Raw genomic sequence first — 16,303 nt, 5'->3', positions numbered from 1 at the left:
AAATAGGAAGGCCTAAAAAGCGGTCCAGCTGATAGAAGCCCAGATGCGTTTAATTCAAAAACATGCTAGAGTCCGGACAACTGAAAACGTGGTGTCAGAAGCACGAAAAGAGCGACAACGGCAATGACACGCCAGTTGCTGAAACTAGATTCTGTTGACCGCCAAAACACTGTTAAAGAAGTTTGAGAATGTATGTTTTCTCGTCCAATTGCTGTTTCACTCTTGAGGCCAGCAGCGCAAAATGAAAGAGTTGATACAAGGATAGCCATATGCCATGTAGCATGCCCAGAGATAACATAGCTGGATGCGCATTATTGAGTGATCAGTGCTTTGCTGCCTCTTCACTTCGCCATTAAATTTTTTTTTCTGTCACGTTTTCTTAGAGTATGCATACTTGTGTAACTTAAATAAGCCTTTGTTCACAGCACTGTGATAGTCTTCCTTCCCTTTGTATGAAGTATAACTTCTCGCACTGCTCGCTTCAATAAGAATAAGAATTCTCACCAAAACAGCAAAGCTTATGCACATAATACCTGCTATATGGGTGCGTCGAGCGAGCACTACGGCAGTGTCTAAAGTATCTTTCTTAAGAAACCCTTCCATCCAAAGCAAAGCAGGCAGTGAGGAGGTACGTGACTGCACTAATCATTTGCACTCTCTGAAATGACTTTGCCAAGAATGTTGTAGGCTTGGCAGACTAGGGAAGTTGTACGCATTCGGTAGCGTGGCCGCTTAGGGAAGGAAGGTCCCTAGTTCGTCGATTAATTATGTAAGGACTCAAACAGCGGACAGTTATGAAAATCACCAAGATGCATTCTGAAGGACATAGCGGGAAATGAAAACTGATAATATAATAAAGTGAAGATATTGGAGGACCACGTACCTTAAGGAACAATAATAGATCCGAGGTTCATGTTCAGCAAGTTTGCCGTCTAGGACTGATACAATGTATCGCCCTACTTGCCACAACGCGACAAATATGAAAACCGGAGAAGAGTACACACAGACAAGCACCAACTTCCAAATATTTATGGATGGTTTTAGGCGTCGAGGAAAGACTTCTACACATGCAGATAACACAGTACTATGACAACATTACCGTGCTTTTATCACGGCACCTCGTGTTCAAGACACAGCATTCCTGAAGAATACACAGTGCTTGAAATATTACAAACCCTACAACACCGGTCAGAACGTGCGGTACAGCTAGTCGGCAGAGGTTGTGTTAGTGGTACGTTTATTACACTGTATCATCCAGGAATGTATTCTGTGAAGCATAGTGGCCATATTAAAATTACAGCCACGTTCTTATGATGGATGGGGCATAAGGCATATGAAGCATTCTCACTATGGTGTCTGAAGCCGTCAACAGTCAGTTGATAGTTAACTTTTTCTGTCAGTAGTTAAACTTTTGTGTTCCTCAAATGGCAACAAACATTATATTGCATAGTGTATCAGCAGCCATTAAGGAGAAACTTCTTTGTTGACACGTCCGAAAGCGCACTACCGATGACAACTTGCCCTTGGGGTACCACTTTTACATATGAATAACTGTCTCATTGTGGTCTAGCCACGGGTGCCTATACTTTGTTTATAACAACGTTGGGAATTACAGTGAAGCTGTATATGGCTAGGGTTCTGTGTAATTTTGTTGTCCATCAAAAAAACATCATGAAGAGGTCATACCCCCGTAAGCAAGCAAAAAATGCAATGGCTCTTAACCCCATCAGGCAGTGCCTACAAACAAAGTGAAGTTAAAAGTGCTGGCACTCTCTGGAATCACGCATACAACATACGGAACAGCCCGATTGATGATAAGGCGCTAGTGATAGCAACACGAAGCACGTAGCACTCCATGAAAATTTTTCCCGGTAATGATCGCCGTTCTGGAAGCTGCGGCGGCGACGCCACCTTTCGACGTGGGGTTTGACGTCCCTAGCCTTTCGTATATATAATAAACATCCTAGCAACTGATTTCAATGCTATTGCAGCAGTGTCATGGTCGGTGGCGTGCTGTCAAAACTGCGATTACTCCGGTTACTACTATTACTCTACCGTAGCACTGCTACCGTTACCCTAAAGTCATAAAGCATTGCCAGCCACCCTCAGCTTCGCTGCTCGTCCGGCTTCACAGAGAGGGATGGCTCATAAATTTTTCAAAGGGAAAAATTTCCGGGTGCATCATGCAACGTTTGCATTGGATACTGAACATATGCGAGATTTCATCACTGCCCATTTCTTCAGAATAGCTATTACGGGGTCGCCGTTTCGTGCTGCGTTTCAAAGAAGACTGAATTGGGTTGTTTAACACCTCGAAACGGCACAGTGACCACAGGGAGGAATAGGGAGGAAAAGGCACAGAGGTTAGCCGAAACACTTCTGACTTGAGGGAAAGAAATATGGGCAAAATAGCTGAAAGAAAAAGCAAATGCGCAAGAAAAATTAAGGAGGTCGGGACTATTTCTATGAGGATCGCTGTAATGGGAAGGGCTTGGGATTCATTTTGACCACCTGGGTTTCTTCAACGGGCACCCAAATCACAGCACACCATACTTTTCGCATGGGTCTACCCTCATAATGTAGCCGCCGTGGCAGGTAGCGAGCCCACGACCCTGTTGTCAGCGACGGACGCCAAAGCTCCAGCGCTACCACAGGGAGCTCGATGTTTCTAAAACCGTACTCGCGCTTTTCTTGTTGATATGTTCGGCAGGTGTTCAAAAGTACATTAAAATTTGATTCTGATACTATAGTAGTTGGACCTTGTGCTTTCTGTGTATTGTGTCACAATAGTTAGAAATATTGTCACCAAGAGACCTAGATTTCTAATTACAAAAACAATAGACCGGCCCATGGTGACTAGTCCAAATGAGATTGCCCTATCTGGACAAGTGTCTATATCATTAAGGCGTGGTTACTGGCTACGGAATAGGAACTAGTGTAATGGCAATGAAACTGGCTGAGACCCTGTACCACTTCAGAAGTGACAATGATAAGGCCAGATATAAAAACAGCAACCAGGATCTTATTCCGCGCAAAGCTTGCAAAGTCTCCCCCCCCCTCCTGATAGTTGCTTTCTCTCATGATAACTTCTCAGAAGGACAAAGGCGTCCTGAAGGTTTCTTTTGTGACAAAATTAAACCAGACAGCATGTAGACACGTGAAGCAGCTGTTGACCTCTTTAAACAAATTTGATGAGTTACCCTTCATTGTGTTCAAGTAAATGTCAGTTCTGTTGAATGTATGATGATAAAAAGACGTCATAGTTGTCTCGAGGATGAAAATTTCACGTGTTCACTTAGAACAATGTCTATGGTGCACTAGTCTGCAGGTGCAGGACGCATGTGACCGCACCCATATTTAGAAATATGAGCAAACTGCCCTGCGACATCCTTGGAGAAAGCACCTTCGGAAGCGCAATGTATTGTGTGAAGATTGCGATAGCCGCATTTTGCATTGTTGCGGTTTGTGGAAACAAGTGTCCGAGTAAGTACTGTCCCTCAAAAGCCGCGTTGTAAAAGACGTCATTCTCAATCATCAATGCCGTGGCATGTTTCTAGTCTAAATATTTTGCATCATGAAGCCTTCGGAAATGAAGAGTGCCTCAGAAATTGTTGTAGCAAGTGTGTCAATAGTGCGCAATGTCGACACATAACAAGCGAACTAAAAGATTAAATTTTAACCATGCAGCAATACATTGCTTCCAGACTATCATTTAGAAGAAAAGTCGTTCAGAAAAGTATATTTAAGAAAAAAAGCTTGTAGCAAAGAACATTTAGAAAAGGTGGCCACTTGATTTTTCAGCAGTCTGTAGAAGAATGGTTTGAGCCGAACTAAGTTTTGAAGTTTGGGATATAGGAAGCCATAATAATCGGAATGTGTATTAAAGTATGAATGGTACTTAATCATTGTAAACTAGCACGTTTAAAGCCCAGGAAAACCCAGATATGAAAATGTTTATTCTCCCAAAACACCCTCTTTTCATGGTACAATTGCAATCCTGCTAAACAGCTGACAGTTTCACCGAATGTTATAAGGTTCCATTCGGAGGTGGCCTTCTCAACATGGAAAGCTCCCACGGTTTATTACCGTGCAATTTCGCGGCATGCTTTTTTATCGCGAACGGTAAAGTTGCAAATTGTTACTAAGGTTGCTTGTAATTCCTTGCGCACAAAAGTAAACTGGCAAAGTTCAAGTGACAAGGGGTGAAGAACATCACCATCAGACTGCGTTCACCGTACACTTACTGCGCTGGCAGGTAAAAGCAGGCGTCAAACTTGTTTCAATTTATGAAACATTGCCAGTAGCAAATGCATGTGCACAAGGTATGCAGCACAAACGGAAAACAATGCTGTTTGTCGATGAACATGTTACTCGACAAATAATATATATTTCAATCTTATTATATTCTTCTTTTACACAGTACAAGTATCGATACAGAAGACGCATCAAACATTGGCCATTAGATTGCCTGTTGCGTATTCGAGAGACAACTATTATTTGTACAACTTGCATTTCGTTCACATAAGGGAATCTGCGCATCAACAAGTTGTATATTTTTGTAGCTTTTCTATGCAGTAATACTGCCATTCAGTAATAAATTGGTAACCTGATAACATTGAAATTCTGATATCTTACTTGTATTGTTAAATGCGCTCCCAACAAGTTACTTTCACTGAGGGTGCTACAACGAAAAGCTCTGACACAATATCTTATAATTGAGGTATGAGACAAAGTATATCGTTAATGCAACCATTATGCTGTGGCTAGTGTTAGATTAGTTTCCGAATGACAGATGACACTCCATCTATAGATCCTCACCAAACCTGCACCGTGCACAACTACATTGCGTCTAATCAGTAATGTGACCATACAGCGCTGAAGTATATACGTATATCATGTATTATGGACACACGTTTATTGCATTTGTTAGAACTCGTACACAGCACAGCGCAAGCGTTATTTTTAATTTGCAACTTACCAAAGCTTCCATATTTGTGGTTGAAGGCGTTTTCCTTCGTTCTGCTTGTTTGAAATATACCACAATGGAGAATAGGACTTCAGTACTTTCCTCCGGTGTTTAATGTTCACAGCGTTACGGCTGCACCCACGGTGCTTCCTTTCCTTTGTATAGTGATATTTCGTACAGTTCGCATCGCGAAAATAAGTAAAAATGTTTGTAATGGCAAAAATGTTCTATACACTCTTTCTGCATTGTCAGCCTATACCTGAGATTACGTGCAATGTTCTAGCTGCCATCTCCACGCTCCGCCAGCTTACTGTGGGGTTTTCCGAATAATTAGAATTATTTTGCTCATATTGCGAAACAAACCCACATACTTTAGAGATAAAAGTAAAGCATGTAATTGTCTATTGGCGTCAGTCCACAAAAGAAATGTATGTTGTGCTAAACGCTGCAACAAAGATGCCATGAAACTTCAGTGCTATCTTCTAATGCAGCCATTACGATTGCTACTACCAAGCACAGCTACTCATTTTCTTTAGAACTGATTTGAACGAAAGCTCATTCAAGCCTTATACAAAATACAAATTTATTTATTTATTCATTTATTTGTTTATTTATTTATTGTCATACTCTCAAGGCGCGGGGGCATTACAGAGAGGAGTGGTGAATATTACAAACAAATTCGTTAACAATATTCTTGAAGTTTGTGGCGTCAGAAATGGCAGTGATGGAGGCAGGGAAGCGGTTCCAGTCATTCGTCGTTCTTGGTAAAAAGGAATCAAAATAAACGTTGGTGCGATGTGCAAATGCACATCTTAGGGAAGTTTGGTGATGATTGCTCTCCAATTTAGAATTAATAGTATAACAAGCTTAACAACATAGTCGGAATCATCCAGTATGAGTTTTGCTATTTGAATAGCCTATGAAAATGATGTTTAAGATGTGCCAGCTGCAATGAGGATGAGACTGCCGAATAGATGTTCTGCGGCCTTTGGCATTTCAAGTTGAGGCAGAAAGTTCTCGCGCAGATGGCAGTGCACAACCGATGATTTGTCAGCAAATTTGTTTCCGCGTTTTCTTGAAATAGAAGCAGAAAATAATAGCGCAAACCATATGTACCATCACTCAAACATGAGTTACCGGAGATAGAATAAGAATTACAAGAGATCACTGACAACGAATGATTCTCATTGGCTGGGACTAATGAAGTACCAGCAAGTAACAGGCAGCACAACTGGAGTGTAAGCCACATTATCTCAACGAAGCCGCTACACGTGGCGTACCAATGGTGTTAACATTGTTTCCTAATCTACTATTGCCTTGTTCATAGTGGAAGCGAAACAAGCATGTACAACAAAATCTTTGAGAATTACTTCATCACAAATAAAGACCCAAATGCTCGGTACAACAGTTCTGCATAAACATATGGGTTTACGCTTATGGAACATGCCAGTTTTCATATATTGGAACCCGTACAACCATGTAGCATTAATGACAATGCGCAAGTAGTACATGCTTGTTTTTGCAACAGGGATGTGGTGCTTCAAGTTAGCAAAGGAAAAATGTTAGAATGAGACCCAAACTCTAATTAAAGTCAGTGAAAGACAATGTCTTCATAGGCGAATGGTGGGTGAGAATGATGCGAATGTTCTTTATGAAGAAGGGTGGGGGGAATCGGCGCTACACATGGCGAGCGAGTTAGGGCTGGTCTCATGCCATGCCACTGCCCTGAAGTACTGAAGCTTCCCCCGCTCTAGGGCCAGGTAGCAGTCCTTCATGTGCTACAGGCAAAGACTCTGCGCACGACACTCTATCGCGTCACCTGTCGGGTGAGCGGGAGGAGGAGAACCGACGACTGTAGTCTGCACTATCTCTGGTACCAAAATAGCTTGAAACTAGAAACAGACATACCCCATACAGAAAAGTAGCAGTGACTCGCCAATAAGGACGTCGTCTCTAATAGTGTATTCGGGGATTATTCTCTGACGACATCACACAGAGCGAAACGCCACTTTCCTTTGTCACAGTCACTAGTTCACTCAAATGTGGCTTTAGCTCTAACCATGGCGCTAATGCACCATTCGCAGACTGCAGTTCTTCAGAATGCGGCCCCAACGAAGAGAGAGTGAAAGGTCATCCCCGCCGCGACAGGTTCTGCAGGCCCCACGTGACGCCTCGCGACGTACTTATGAGACGGCGCAGTTGCATCTGCAAGCGGGGTTATGTCCGCAACTCGTGGGACGAGTGCGTCGGCGTGAGACAGTGCACCAGATGCAAGTGCCGACCGCAGAAGGACTGGAACCTCTGTGCGTCGGGCTGTCCACCGCGCTGCAACGAGCCCATTGCCCAAATGTGCCGCACGAAGTGCAGTCCCGGGTGTGACTGCCCTCCCGGTTGGGTGGTGTGAGTTGACGCACAATCACTACCGATTTCCACTGCAGTGTAAGAACGTTCGGTTGCACTCGCGGATCCGTTCGCACGTTAGAGCACATGGTGAAAGAGGCGCCAGCCAAGGCAGGAGTGATCGTGACATGATACTAGAAGGCGCCATCTGTTGCGTCCCTTAATGGCGATTTAGCGCAGGCACGTAACCATATAAAAGATCGTAGACCGAGGGCCAACACATACGTAGAAAGGCGGGTGCTCGTGGCCCACTAAAGGTTTTCGGTACCAAGTAATATTGCTGGAAATGGCTGGTTGCAGCTGCTATCCGTTCCTGTGCAAACAATTATTCGAATGGCGATGAACTGACGTGTTTTCTGTATTAAGTGTATGACAGCTGACATCACGTTCTAGGGCGCCTTATATGAGATGTGCTGTGATTTTCATTGATTGCGTGAGTTTACTTTTAGGTATAATCTGTTGTGAATCGTCTATTCTAATTCATGTCAGATAATGCTCAAATTCGTTTTTGATGTTATATTTATGTTGCAGTGCATTTACGTTGCTTGACTGTATGACTTTTTCGTTGTTACCTTTCCTTTGTCAAATGTCGGCTTGCTATTTCATTTTAATATATGCGTGTTATATGAGGAAAATTATAATGGGTGTTGCCAGAAGGTTCCGACCTCTCCGAAAAACATTGGCAGTGGCTTAGCTCGGCTATGCCAGGATATACGTAGCGAAAGCTAAGGCATAGCATGGTTAGTCTTGGTTAATCTTGATTGCAAGTCCCGGTTAGTCTGGTTGTGTAGCTATGTTGCGGTGTTCAGCCAGTCGTTCGGCGCGCTGTTCGTCTGTTTCTGGGCGATTCGTTTCCTATTCATCTCGTTCCGATGTCGATTCCATGCCTCCTCCTGCTTATCAGAATTGTTGCCGCCCATACTGCCGCCTCAACTGTGGTTGCGGCGCACGCGAGCTCTCCTTTTCAATCCTCCGACATATATCAAGCATGTGACGCAGCTGGCGTAGCGAACCGAGGCGAATGCAATGATGAGGAACGTGGTGTGACGTGGAACACGGTGTGACATCATGTGCCTCCTTGGAGCCCGGCCACGGTTAAATGGCAAGTTCGCGGCCAGTAAAGCTTTCGCTTTACCATCACTTAATGAAAGAAAGACAGTTGGCAAATGGAAAACGATTCCTCAAAAAACAAAGCATCTAGAGGAGTGATGATCTCTTTAACCTAAACTTCGAACTACGGGGTAATTCACGGCCCTAGATTTCCGGCCTTTCTGGTAAGAGATTATCAATAGACTGTTCGAGTGCATAGGTCGGAGGTGGTGTTCTGCAGAACTATATATTGAAGCCCAAAGATTAAAAAATAAAAGCTGACAATATTTTACGTGCTTTTACTGTAGTGCGAAAATGGAGCTCGCGTAGTTAATTACACCAGTTGCTATGCCTCCATTGACTTCCTGCGCAAGCAGAGACACTGGTCTTTTGTGGTGTTATACTTCACTCAGGCGTAAATAGAGACTGCTAGCACTTTTTTTTATCGAAAGTAAAGGTTTGTAGATCGCATGTAATTTCTGAGAACTGTAGTGCACCCCTCCACAGCAACCCCCCCCCCCCCGTTGCAGCAGGTTCATACTGACTTGACATGGTCAATGTATATTAATTTACAAGTGTATTTGTTTTCATTGCTATAATTGGGCCTAAATGCTGCAGAAGTTACTCCTGCTTGATTGCTGCCAGTCCTTCATGCCCAGGCTAACCTATACGTAAGTGCCATACAGAGTGATTGCTAGTTTATATAATTTAACACTGTCAAACACCCACAGAAAAAAAGAAGCATAACGGATATAAGGAACACAAGCCACTGTAATATTTATGCAAAGGGCTAAATGGAATCTGGTTCTGAAACGTTGGCAAAGCCTTACTTTGTTGCAGAAATACATGCACCGACAGAATTTAACTTATTTTCACTTCCGTAACATCGCCAACGTAATTTGCAAAGAACTCAAAACAGACGTTTCAAGCGAACCTTCCATTTCATCAAGGTATTTCTTCTCATCCTCTAAGCTGCCTCTACGCGACCCTTTTCGTCTTTCGTTCTAACGGTGCTCCACAAGCTGTATTTCTGGTTGCAATCGCAAGTGCTCACCTTCTCGTTACTTTTCGTTTGAAAATGAAGCACAATATGGTCAGGTGCAAGGCCTTGTATGGCATATCGTCTGCAACTATACTATAATGTTTTCTCACACTTTATGTTAAACGCAGTGAGCGAACATATCCCCATTTCCACGGAGGACAACATTTAGGAGGTGAAACTCCCGTCAGTGCGAGCGAGTGCTGGCGACCAGATAAGGTCACAATTCTATGCGCCGACGGGGCCGTATGCAGTGGCGGCGCCATGCGGCGCGTAGAAGCCGCAGCGAAAAAAAATGCAGCGGCTGGGCAGGCGACTCCGGCGCGCTCTCCGGCCATTTCCTCCGTGGCCTCAATAGAACTCAGGCGCGCACGGCCGAACGGGAGCAACACGCTCGACCGGTTGCCCTGGCAACCGAAACGGCGGTAATTTCTTTCCAGGCCGCCAGGCGCCGCCAGCATGATAGTGGCTCCGCGGTCTCGTGACCTTTTCTGGTCGCCAGAAACAGCGGAGTTTCCACTCGTAAATGTTTCTTGCTCCGTGCCCATTTCCACTCAATATGAAGCATTGCTTGCTTTTCCTGTCACTCTATTGCAGAGACTCAAGAGACAAGACAAGGTGCGTCAAGGTCCAAAGATGTTCGCCACAGTGTCCTCCACATTCGAAATACCAGCAGTGCACGTCCACCTGCGCGCCCAGCTGCGTCAGGAGTGCGACCGACAAAAAATGCGTCACCCGCTGCTACACTGGCAGCTGCGTGTGCCAGCAGGGCTACTACGAGTTGCTGCGAAACGGCGAGAAAGCCTGCGTAACAAAAGAGGAGTGCTCCCGGTTCGTTAGGCCGGCGACGACGATAGCCGGAAGAAACGAGATCGAGTATATAGGTGGTGGAGCCCGTGCACCTGTCGTCGTGTTCCCCCCAGGTAAATCTGAAATCTCTGGGCACACACCGAGTGGTACAAGTAAAACGACTGGTGGTCAAACCACACCTGGTGGTACGGGATGCCATTTGCCAACGATTCATCTGAGACTGCGCCAAGGTAGCGCGGGACATCGTTTGGAGCTTGTGGGGATAGGGCGAGAAGGCACAACTCTAACTGGCACAACCGCCAATCAACCTCCCGCTGTTTCCATTGCAACTCAGGGTGTACCTTCGGTGAATACCGCAGGGCACGGCTCAGAGGTTGTTGCAAGACGTCAAGAGGGTGTAGCTACAGTGGTCTCTACGCCACCATCCCTACCCAGTATATTAAGATACCCTCAATCTACGCCACTACCTGGTGGCGTGGGTTTGCATGCTGCCGGAGCAGGGCTGGAGAGTTCAACAGCGATTACTGCCGTGGTACCTCCTTCGCCTAGTGTATTTCCAAACGCTATCCTTCAACCATCTGTTGGCGGCGCAACCATCTCCTTAGCCGGCACAGGTCTTCCTCAAGGCATGCCCGGTGGCATCGGCTATGGTCCAGGCGGCGCAGCCGCAATTACCGCTACGACACCTCAGGCAGCTGGCGTGGTGCCATTGCCTCAGACTGTGCCACCCCTCGGCAGTGAACCCGGTCACTCAGGTGTTACATCTGCTCACCAGCCTGGTGCATTCTTGCCTGGCACGCCAACCCTTCCTACTACAGTTGGCATCGGAGGGCGCGGACTAGGTCACTCATCGTTCGACGAGGATCTAGACGTCGGGGAAGCACAACCACTACCGGCAACCTTAGAGATTCCACCGAATATGCAGCCTATTCTTCCGTCTCTATAACTCTCGGTGAAGAAGCAATACATTTCTTCCACGAATGACATCACAGCTATAAAAAGCACTGGAAAGGAGCCTGTGTAGCCAAAGCCTGATATTTTGGAGGAAAGAAAAATTGCAGACAAGTGACTTCATGTTGTTCCGCCAGATTTTATGAAGTTTATCAAACGAAACCAGACCGCCATTCATAATTCCCATGTTAAATAATGCATTACTTATTGTGAAATTAGGTATTGTGAAAGACATGTCAATAATTAATAATGGATTATCGCAGTCATTGGGTAAGAGATAAGCTCTAGCAGAGTCAACTGCCCTGTTTAGGAGCTTCTGTCTCAAACACAAACTGAAAGAAAGACAAATAAGGTTACAAATATTTATGTTGATGTTAATTTTACATCAATAAAAACTGGAGCTGTTTAGTCGGTGGTATCGAGTCCTGAAGAGTGGCCAGAGTTACTGTGCTGCCGTTTCCTTCCACTACTGATTCGTCTGTTTTGGGTCAAATGTAAAATGAAATTCTATTTTTATATCGGACAGCGTGATAACTTTTCCACCTTGCATGGCATTTCTTCCTTATTAATTGAAAACCTCTGACCCTGACAAAACAATTCGTTTATTATATCTTAGATTTCATATTCTTGGTTGACATTAGCGGCAAATATTTTATATGTGAGATTTTAGCTCCATGACATCATTTATAATATGTCCCACATGTCACGTGTAGGCGCCTCGGCTATAACCTATTGTTGTCTAGTAGGGTAGGCTACTTATGTACCAATATGCACATGTCAGCGCTTATGCACAATAATTAGGAATACTACCATGATATAAAGTTAAGAAAATAAACAATTTTATGGCTTCACGTGCTTCTTTATACAAAGCATAATCTCTGGAAGTAGTTGGAGCTGCAAAGACGGTCCTTTAATACATTAGAGTTACGAGTTTAAAGTATTCAACAGAGAAGGCCTGCTATAACTCACAATGCGCTTGTTGGCAACACGATGCACTGTTTCTTCGAGCATACTCTACTCTGTTCCTGCTGATTTCTATAGAGTTAATACTATTATTTTACTATGAGAACAAAAATAGTAAGTGTTCACCTAAGATTATCTTTCGCGAGATCAAGTCCTTTGTGCTGCAGAATCTGTTTATTTTTTCGTTCTCACAACAGGACCTGTGTTGGTTTTCTCTTGTATCTGTAACAACTCGTGAACTGGTTTTGTTTGCTGGAGCAAGAGATTCTGAACTGCTGCACTATACAGCCTCACAGTCACAAGATTCGCTGCGACGTCCGCATGCAAAAGAGGGCTAAGGGACATTGAAGCAGCCTCTGTGGCCTTTTCACTTAGACACTCTCCATCCCTGCTGAAATAAAATATTACTGTTGCCAACTCATTTCCACACTGGAACACAGTGCGTCGGTTTGAACTGTTGTCTGATAAGATTCACCGTTCTAAAGCAACTTCGGGGCAGTGAGATACGCCGAAGTTCACGCCTCTATGATAATTTAGATTTTCTATAGCTGCTGAAGATTCAGAAAGTGAGAGCATTGCACAAGGGGGCCTGACTGCGTCTAACTCTGGTGAGTGAGTCAGGGTGAGCCCTCAAAAACAACTACAATTTACGAGTGTCTGAGTAAGTTCCCGTTTATTGGGTTGACCTATGCTTGCGCCTACTGCCAGCTTTCTGCTGTGGGGTCTCAACCATGGTACTGTAGGAAAAAAACAAGTAAAGGCTGATAAAACATCTCCAGCAAAGCATCAACGTTGCGAATTGCAGCAAGCATTCATTGAACCAGCAAGTACTCATTGAGTGAATACCTAATGTTGCTAGATAACAGAGATGCGGGATTTACTTGAATGTATTGCAATACCTTCCTTTAAACTATAACTCAAGAAAGTTGGGGAGGCGCGATCGCCAGACACTGCCAATCGGACGAAGTTTGATGCCACGGGGAATGCTACTTTTATTAGGACGCAAAAAAATTAGTTAAATAGAAAAAGTTAGAAGCGCAGATCATACATGCGAAGGCAGTGCCATGCGGTGGAGGGGCCTGTAGGAAAAAATTCTGACACCTTTCTTTTTCGGCTTGCCTTCGTCATAAGCCTGTATCACATGCTGCCACTGGAGCGAAAAAAAATCGGTCCATAGTACGCGTCGCAGTGTGATTTTTAGAGAGTTAATTTCACACGATTGAGATTTCAACAATGCGGCTAGTGCGAAGCTCAGGCTTGTTTGCTGCCAGGTTTCATGGCACACACCGCATAATTCTTTTAATGCAATGAAAATAATTCACCGACGATAACCATACTCATTGATGCGAAATGATAGCGCACCTACACACATGTTTTCATTTCGCGTGTCAATAATTTTTATTAGGGTTATATAGGTGCACGGCTTATATCAGTAAGTAATTGCTTTATTTACAGTAACCAATTTAGGAAACTCAGTGCACGGGTGAGTACTGCAGGAGAAGAACGCTGTAGGTAGCGTTGCTGGCGCGGACAATGTCTCCCGCGGCACATTGCAAACTTAGCGAAGTGTGACGCAACTGCATCGCTAATCGGGAGATTGCGAGAGGCAGCGCTAGGATGACGAATGGCTGCGATTCAAAGCAGTCGTCGCAGATAAACCTCCGCTCATGCTGCGCTTTATTTCCACTCAGACAACGAGCGCTACTCTGGTACTATATTTTAAGCATCGTCGACGCACAGTCCGTCTTGCGCTGCACTACGCTTTTCTTCTCACGCTTCCGTTCCACCAACTGCAAAAGCGGCCTTTCGTCGCGGAAAAATCCCGCCACCAGTGTCAGCGCCAGAACTCCCAAGGGAGCGTCACATCGAGCCTTACTCGTAGACTCTCGTCATCGCCCCTTCATGGAGCAACGATCCCCGTCACACACGCTGTGTGTCACACACGCGCTGTATTTTGTCCCATTTGCCTTCTACGTCCATGTCATTGTGCCAGCGCTACAGCAAATTACAAGATGACCAACTACGATAATTACAAGTACCCGGCTGCAGCAAATTCGTCCTGTCCACGCAACGAGATCCTCGGGCTACCCGGATTCAGCGTCCCCTTCTGAAGAAATATTGTTTGTATATCGCTCGTGATTTTGCATAAGGGGCGACTGCTTCTAGCCGGATTATTGCACCCATCGCAGCAACGACCACCAACCCCAACCTAAAGCACACGCCTGCCCCTGAAGCAAGCCGCAAATTATCTGTGCGTGAACTTTGAACGTGGAATGTAATTTGTGTTGTGAAATTGAGTTTTCTCATTGATCGACTGCCGAGCACGCATTCTATTGTATCCACGTCTACAGGCTACATCTTCAGTGTGTTAAAGCTTCGGCAAGGTACAGCAGAAATGCTTGAAATGAAAGCAATGACCACTGCTTCCTCTTTGATCAGCTAGACAGCAGTTTTGGTTTGAAGCCATCTTCAATGCATTCCAAGCAGAAGCTGAGCATCCTCTCATGTTCTAGTGTAAAAATGTTTGTTGTTTTCCCTATGTTCACAATGATTGTGTGACATATACAAAGTTCATGGTGCAATGGCATATCACGTAACGAAGATCGTTTTTCGATTATTGTGTGATCTGTAGGTAAGGTAAGTTGCCATCTGACAGTAGTTTACAGCGCAACCCGATGACAAACTGAGTGGATCGTGCACTATTTGGCTTATGAATATAAATGCTTCGAAGAGTAGCATACATCTTTTCTACGACGAAAGGCTGTTCATGGCTAGTGTATCCGTACCATTCCTTTTATGAATATTTGGGTGTTCATCTCACTTGTATGTCACGCGATACTTAACAGCCTACCCGCTCTACATAGGGTTGCCTTTGCCGTCCTTTGTGTTCCTCTTAACAGTGACAGTAAATGAGTTGCTTACAACATTTTCACAGCTCTGAGCATGAATATGCATTCATAAGGGAAATTCTCATTCAGTTACCCTGATTAATTGCTTGGTATCTTTAAAAACCAAAGCAGCTCGTTTTGTTATTCAATGAAAATTAATCTGAAGTCCGGTGTTTTGCGTGCCAGCATTAAGAAATGATTATGAGGCTCGCCATAGTTAGGGACTCTGGATTAATTTTTACAAACTGTGGTTATTTGATCTACAATCAATGCACAGCACCACAGATGTTGTTGCCATTTGCCCCCATTAAAGTGTGGCTGCGGCAGCCGGGATTACATGCTGGGACTTCGTGCTTAGGAGCTCGACGCCATAAGCTCTAAGCCTCCACGACAGTTACCAGTTTATTCTTTCCTTTTACATCGTATAAGGCAGCGTCTGCTGTAAAGGAATACCTTCACAGAATGTAAATTATTTATCAGCTGAACTTCGTTCAGCTGACAGGTACTTTTTTCACTCTTTCATGAGCGGTATTACACAACGCCCTCTAATAGGGATTCTGCTGTTTACCGCCCACTCTTACCTGCCAGTAGGGACAACTCTTGCAAAATGTTTTCGTTTTCCTGTGTGCATGTTGTAGCATGAATGTTCATGACTTTTGAAATTTATACATCCGTACAACCAGCTACCTTGCAGAGTGATTACTGTGCCTGGTCGTGTTTATTTGTGCAGTGCTGTTGAGCATTGCGTATTGATGCGTTGAATGTTTTCCAGATTGAAAGTATCGGAAACATGCTTGTTTTACAATTGTGTCCTTTATTTTGGTTGGTGTTAGTTTTGCTTGTTAGAGTTTACATATGCAAACTCGCTTATTTATTAGGCTTTCGATGTTTAGGAGTTCAGTAAATGAGGATGAAATAAATCTAAGAGCAAGAGCAATTTTTTTACCTGTGACTCCCATTGAAATGCGACTGTCACAGCTGGCAATTCCAGCCTTCACCTTGTGCTAGCAGCAGACTGCCATAGCCACAGTGGCCGGTGAATAAATTGTCGAACAATTTCGTTGTCGACAGATTTGTCTTTTTTTCTTGCCTCTATGTAGGTAAATATTGCAATAAATGAGTGCGTCATTGAAAAAAAAGCTGGTTGTGGTTCTTTATTGAATCAAATGCGTATTGTGTATATTTCATGTACGTTAA

General features: G+C 44.3%; 1 protein-coding gene across 1 annotated transcript; it reads left to right on the top strand.

Annotated features, from left to right (window-relative positions):
- Positions 1-3,337: 3,337 nt before the first annotated feature.
- LOC142564451 (uncharacterized) lies at positions 3,338-12,061 on the top strand. The gene is made up of 3 exons (XM_075675453.1): positions 3,338-3,483; positions 7,051-7,366; positions 10,092-12,061. The coding sequence occupies exons 1-3, from the start codon at positions 3,366-3,368 to the stop codon at positions 11,248-11,250; spliced, it is 1,593 nt and encodes a 530-aa protein (XP_075531568.1). The 5' UTR covers positions 3,338-3,365; the 3' UTR covers positions 11,251-12,061.
- The last annotated feature ends 4,242 nt before the right edge of the window (positions 12,062-16,303 follow it).

Source organism: Dermacentor variabilis, chromosome 11 (assembly GCF_050947875.1).
Source record: "Dermacentor variabilis isolate Ectoservices chromosome 11, ASM5094787v1, whole genome shotgun sequence".
Classification (NCBI taxonomy): domain Eukaryota; kingdom Metazoa; phylum Arthropoda; class Arachnida; order Ixodida; family Ixodidae; genus Dermacentor; species Dermacentor variabilis.
The sequence above is the reverse complement of the archived record's forward strand: the minus strand, read 5'-3'. Positions and strand labels throughout refer to the sequence as shown.

Excerpts from the sequence above, each read along its gene's own strand:
- LOC142564451 (XM_075675453.1), top strand. The coding sequence starts at position 3,366 with ATGAGCAAACTGCCCTGCGACATCCTTGGAGAAAGCACCTTCGGAAGC. Across the intron at positions 3,484-7,050 it reads TTGTGGAAACAAGTGTCCGA|ACTGCAGTTCTTCAGAATGC; the intron begins GTAAGTACTGTC and ends CACCATTCGCAG. Across the intron at positions 7,367-10,091 it reads TGCCCTCCCGGTTGGGTGGT|AGACTCAAGAGACAAGACAA; the intron begins GTGAGTTGACGC and ends ACTCTATTGCAG.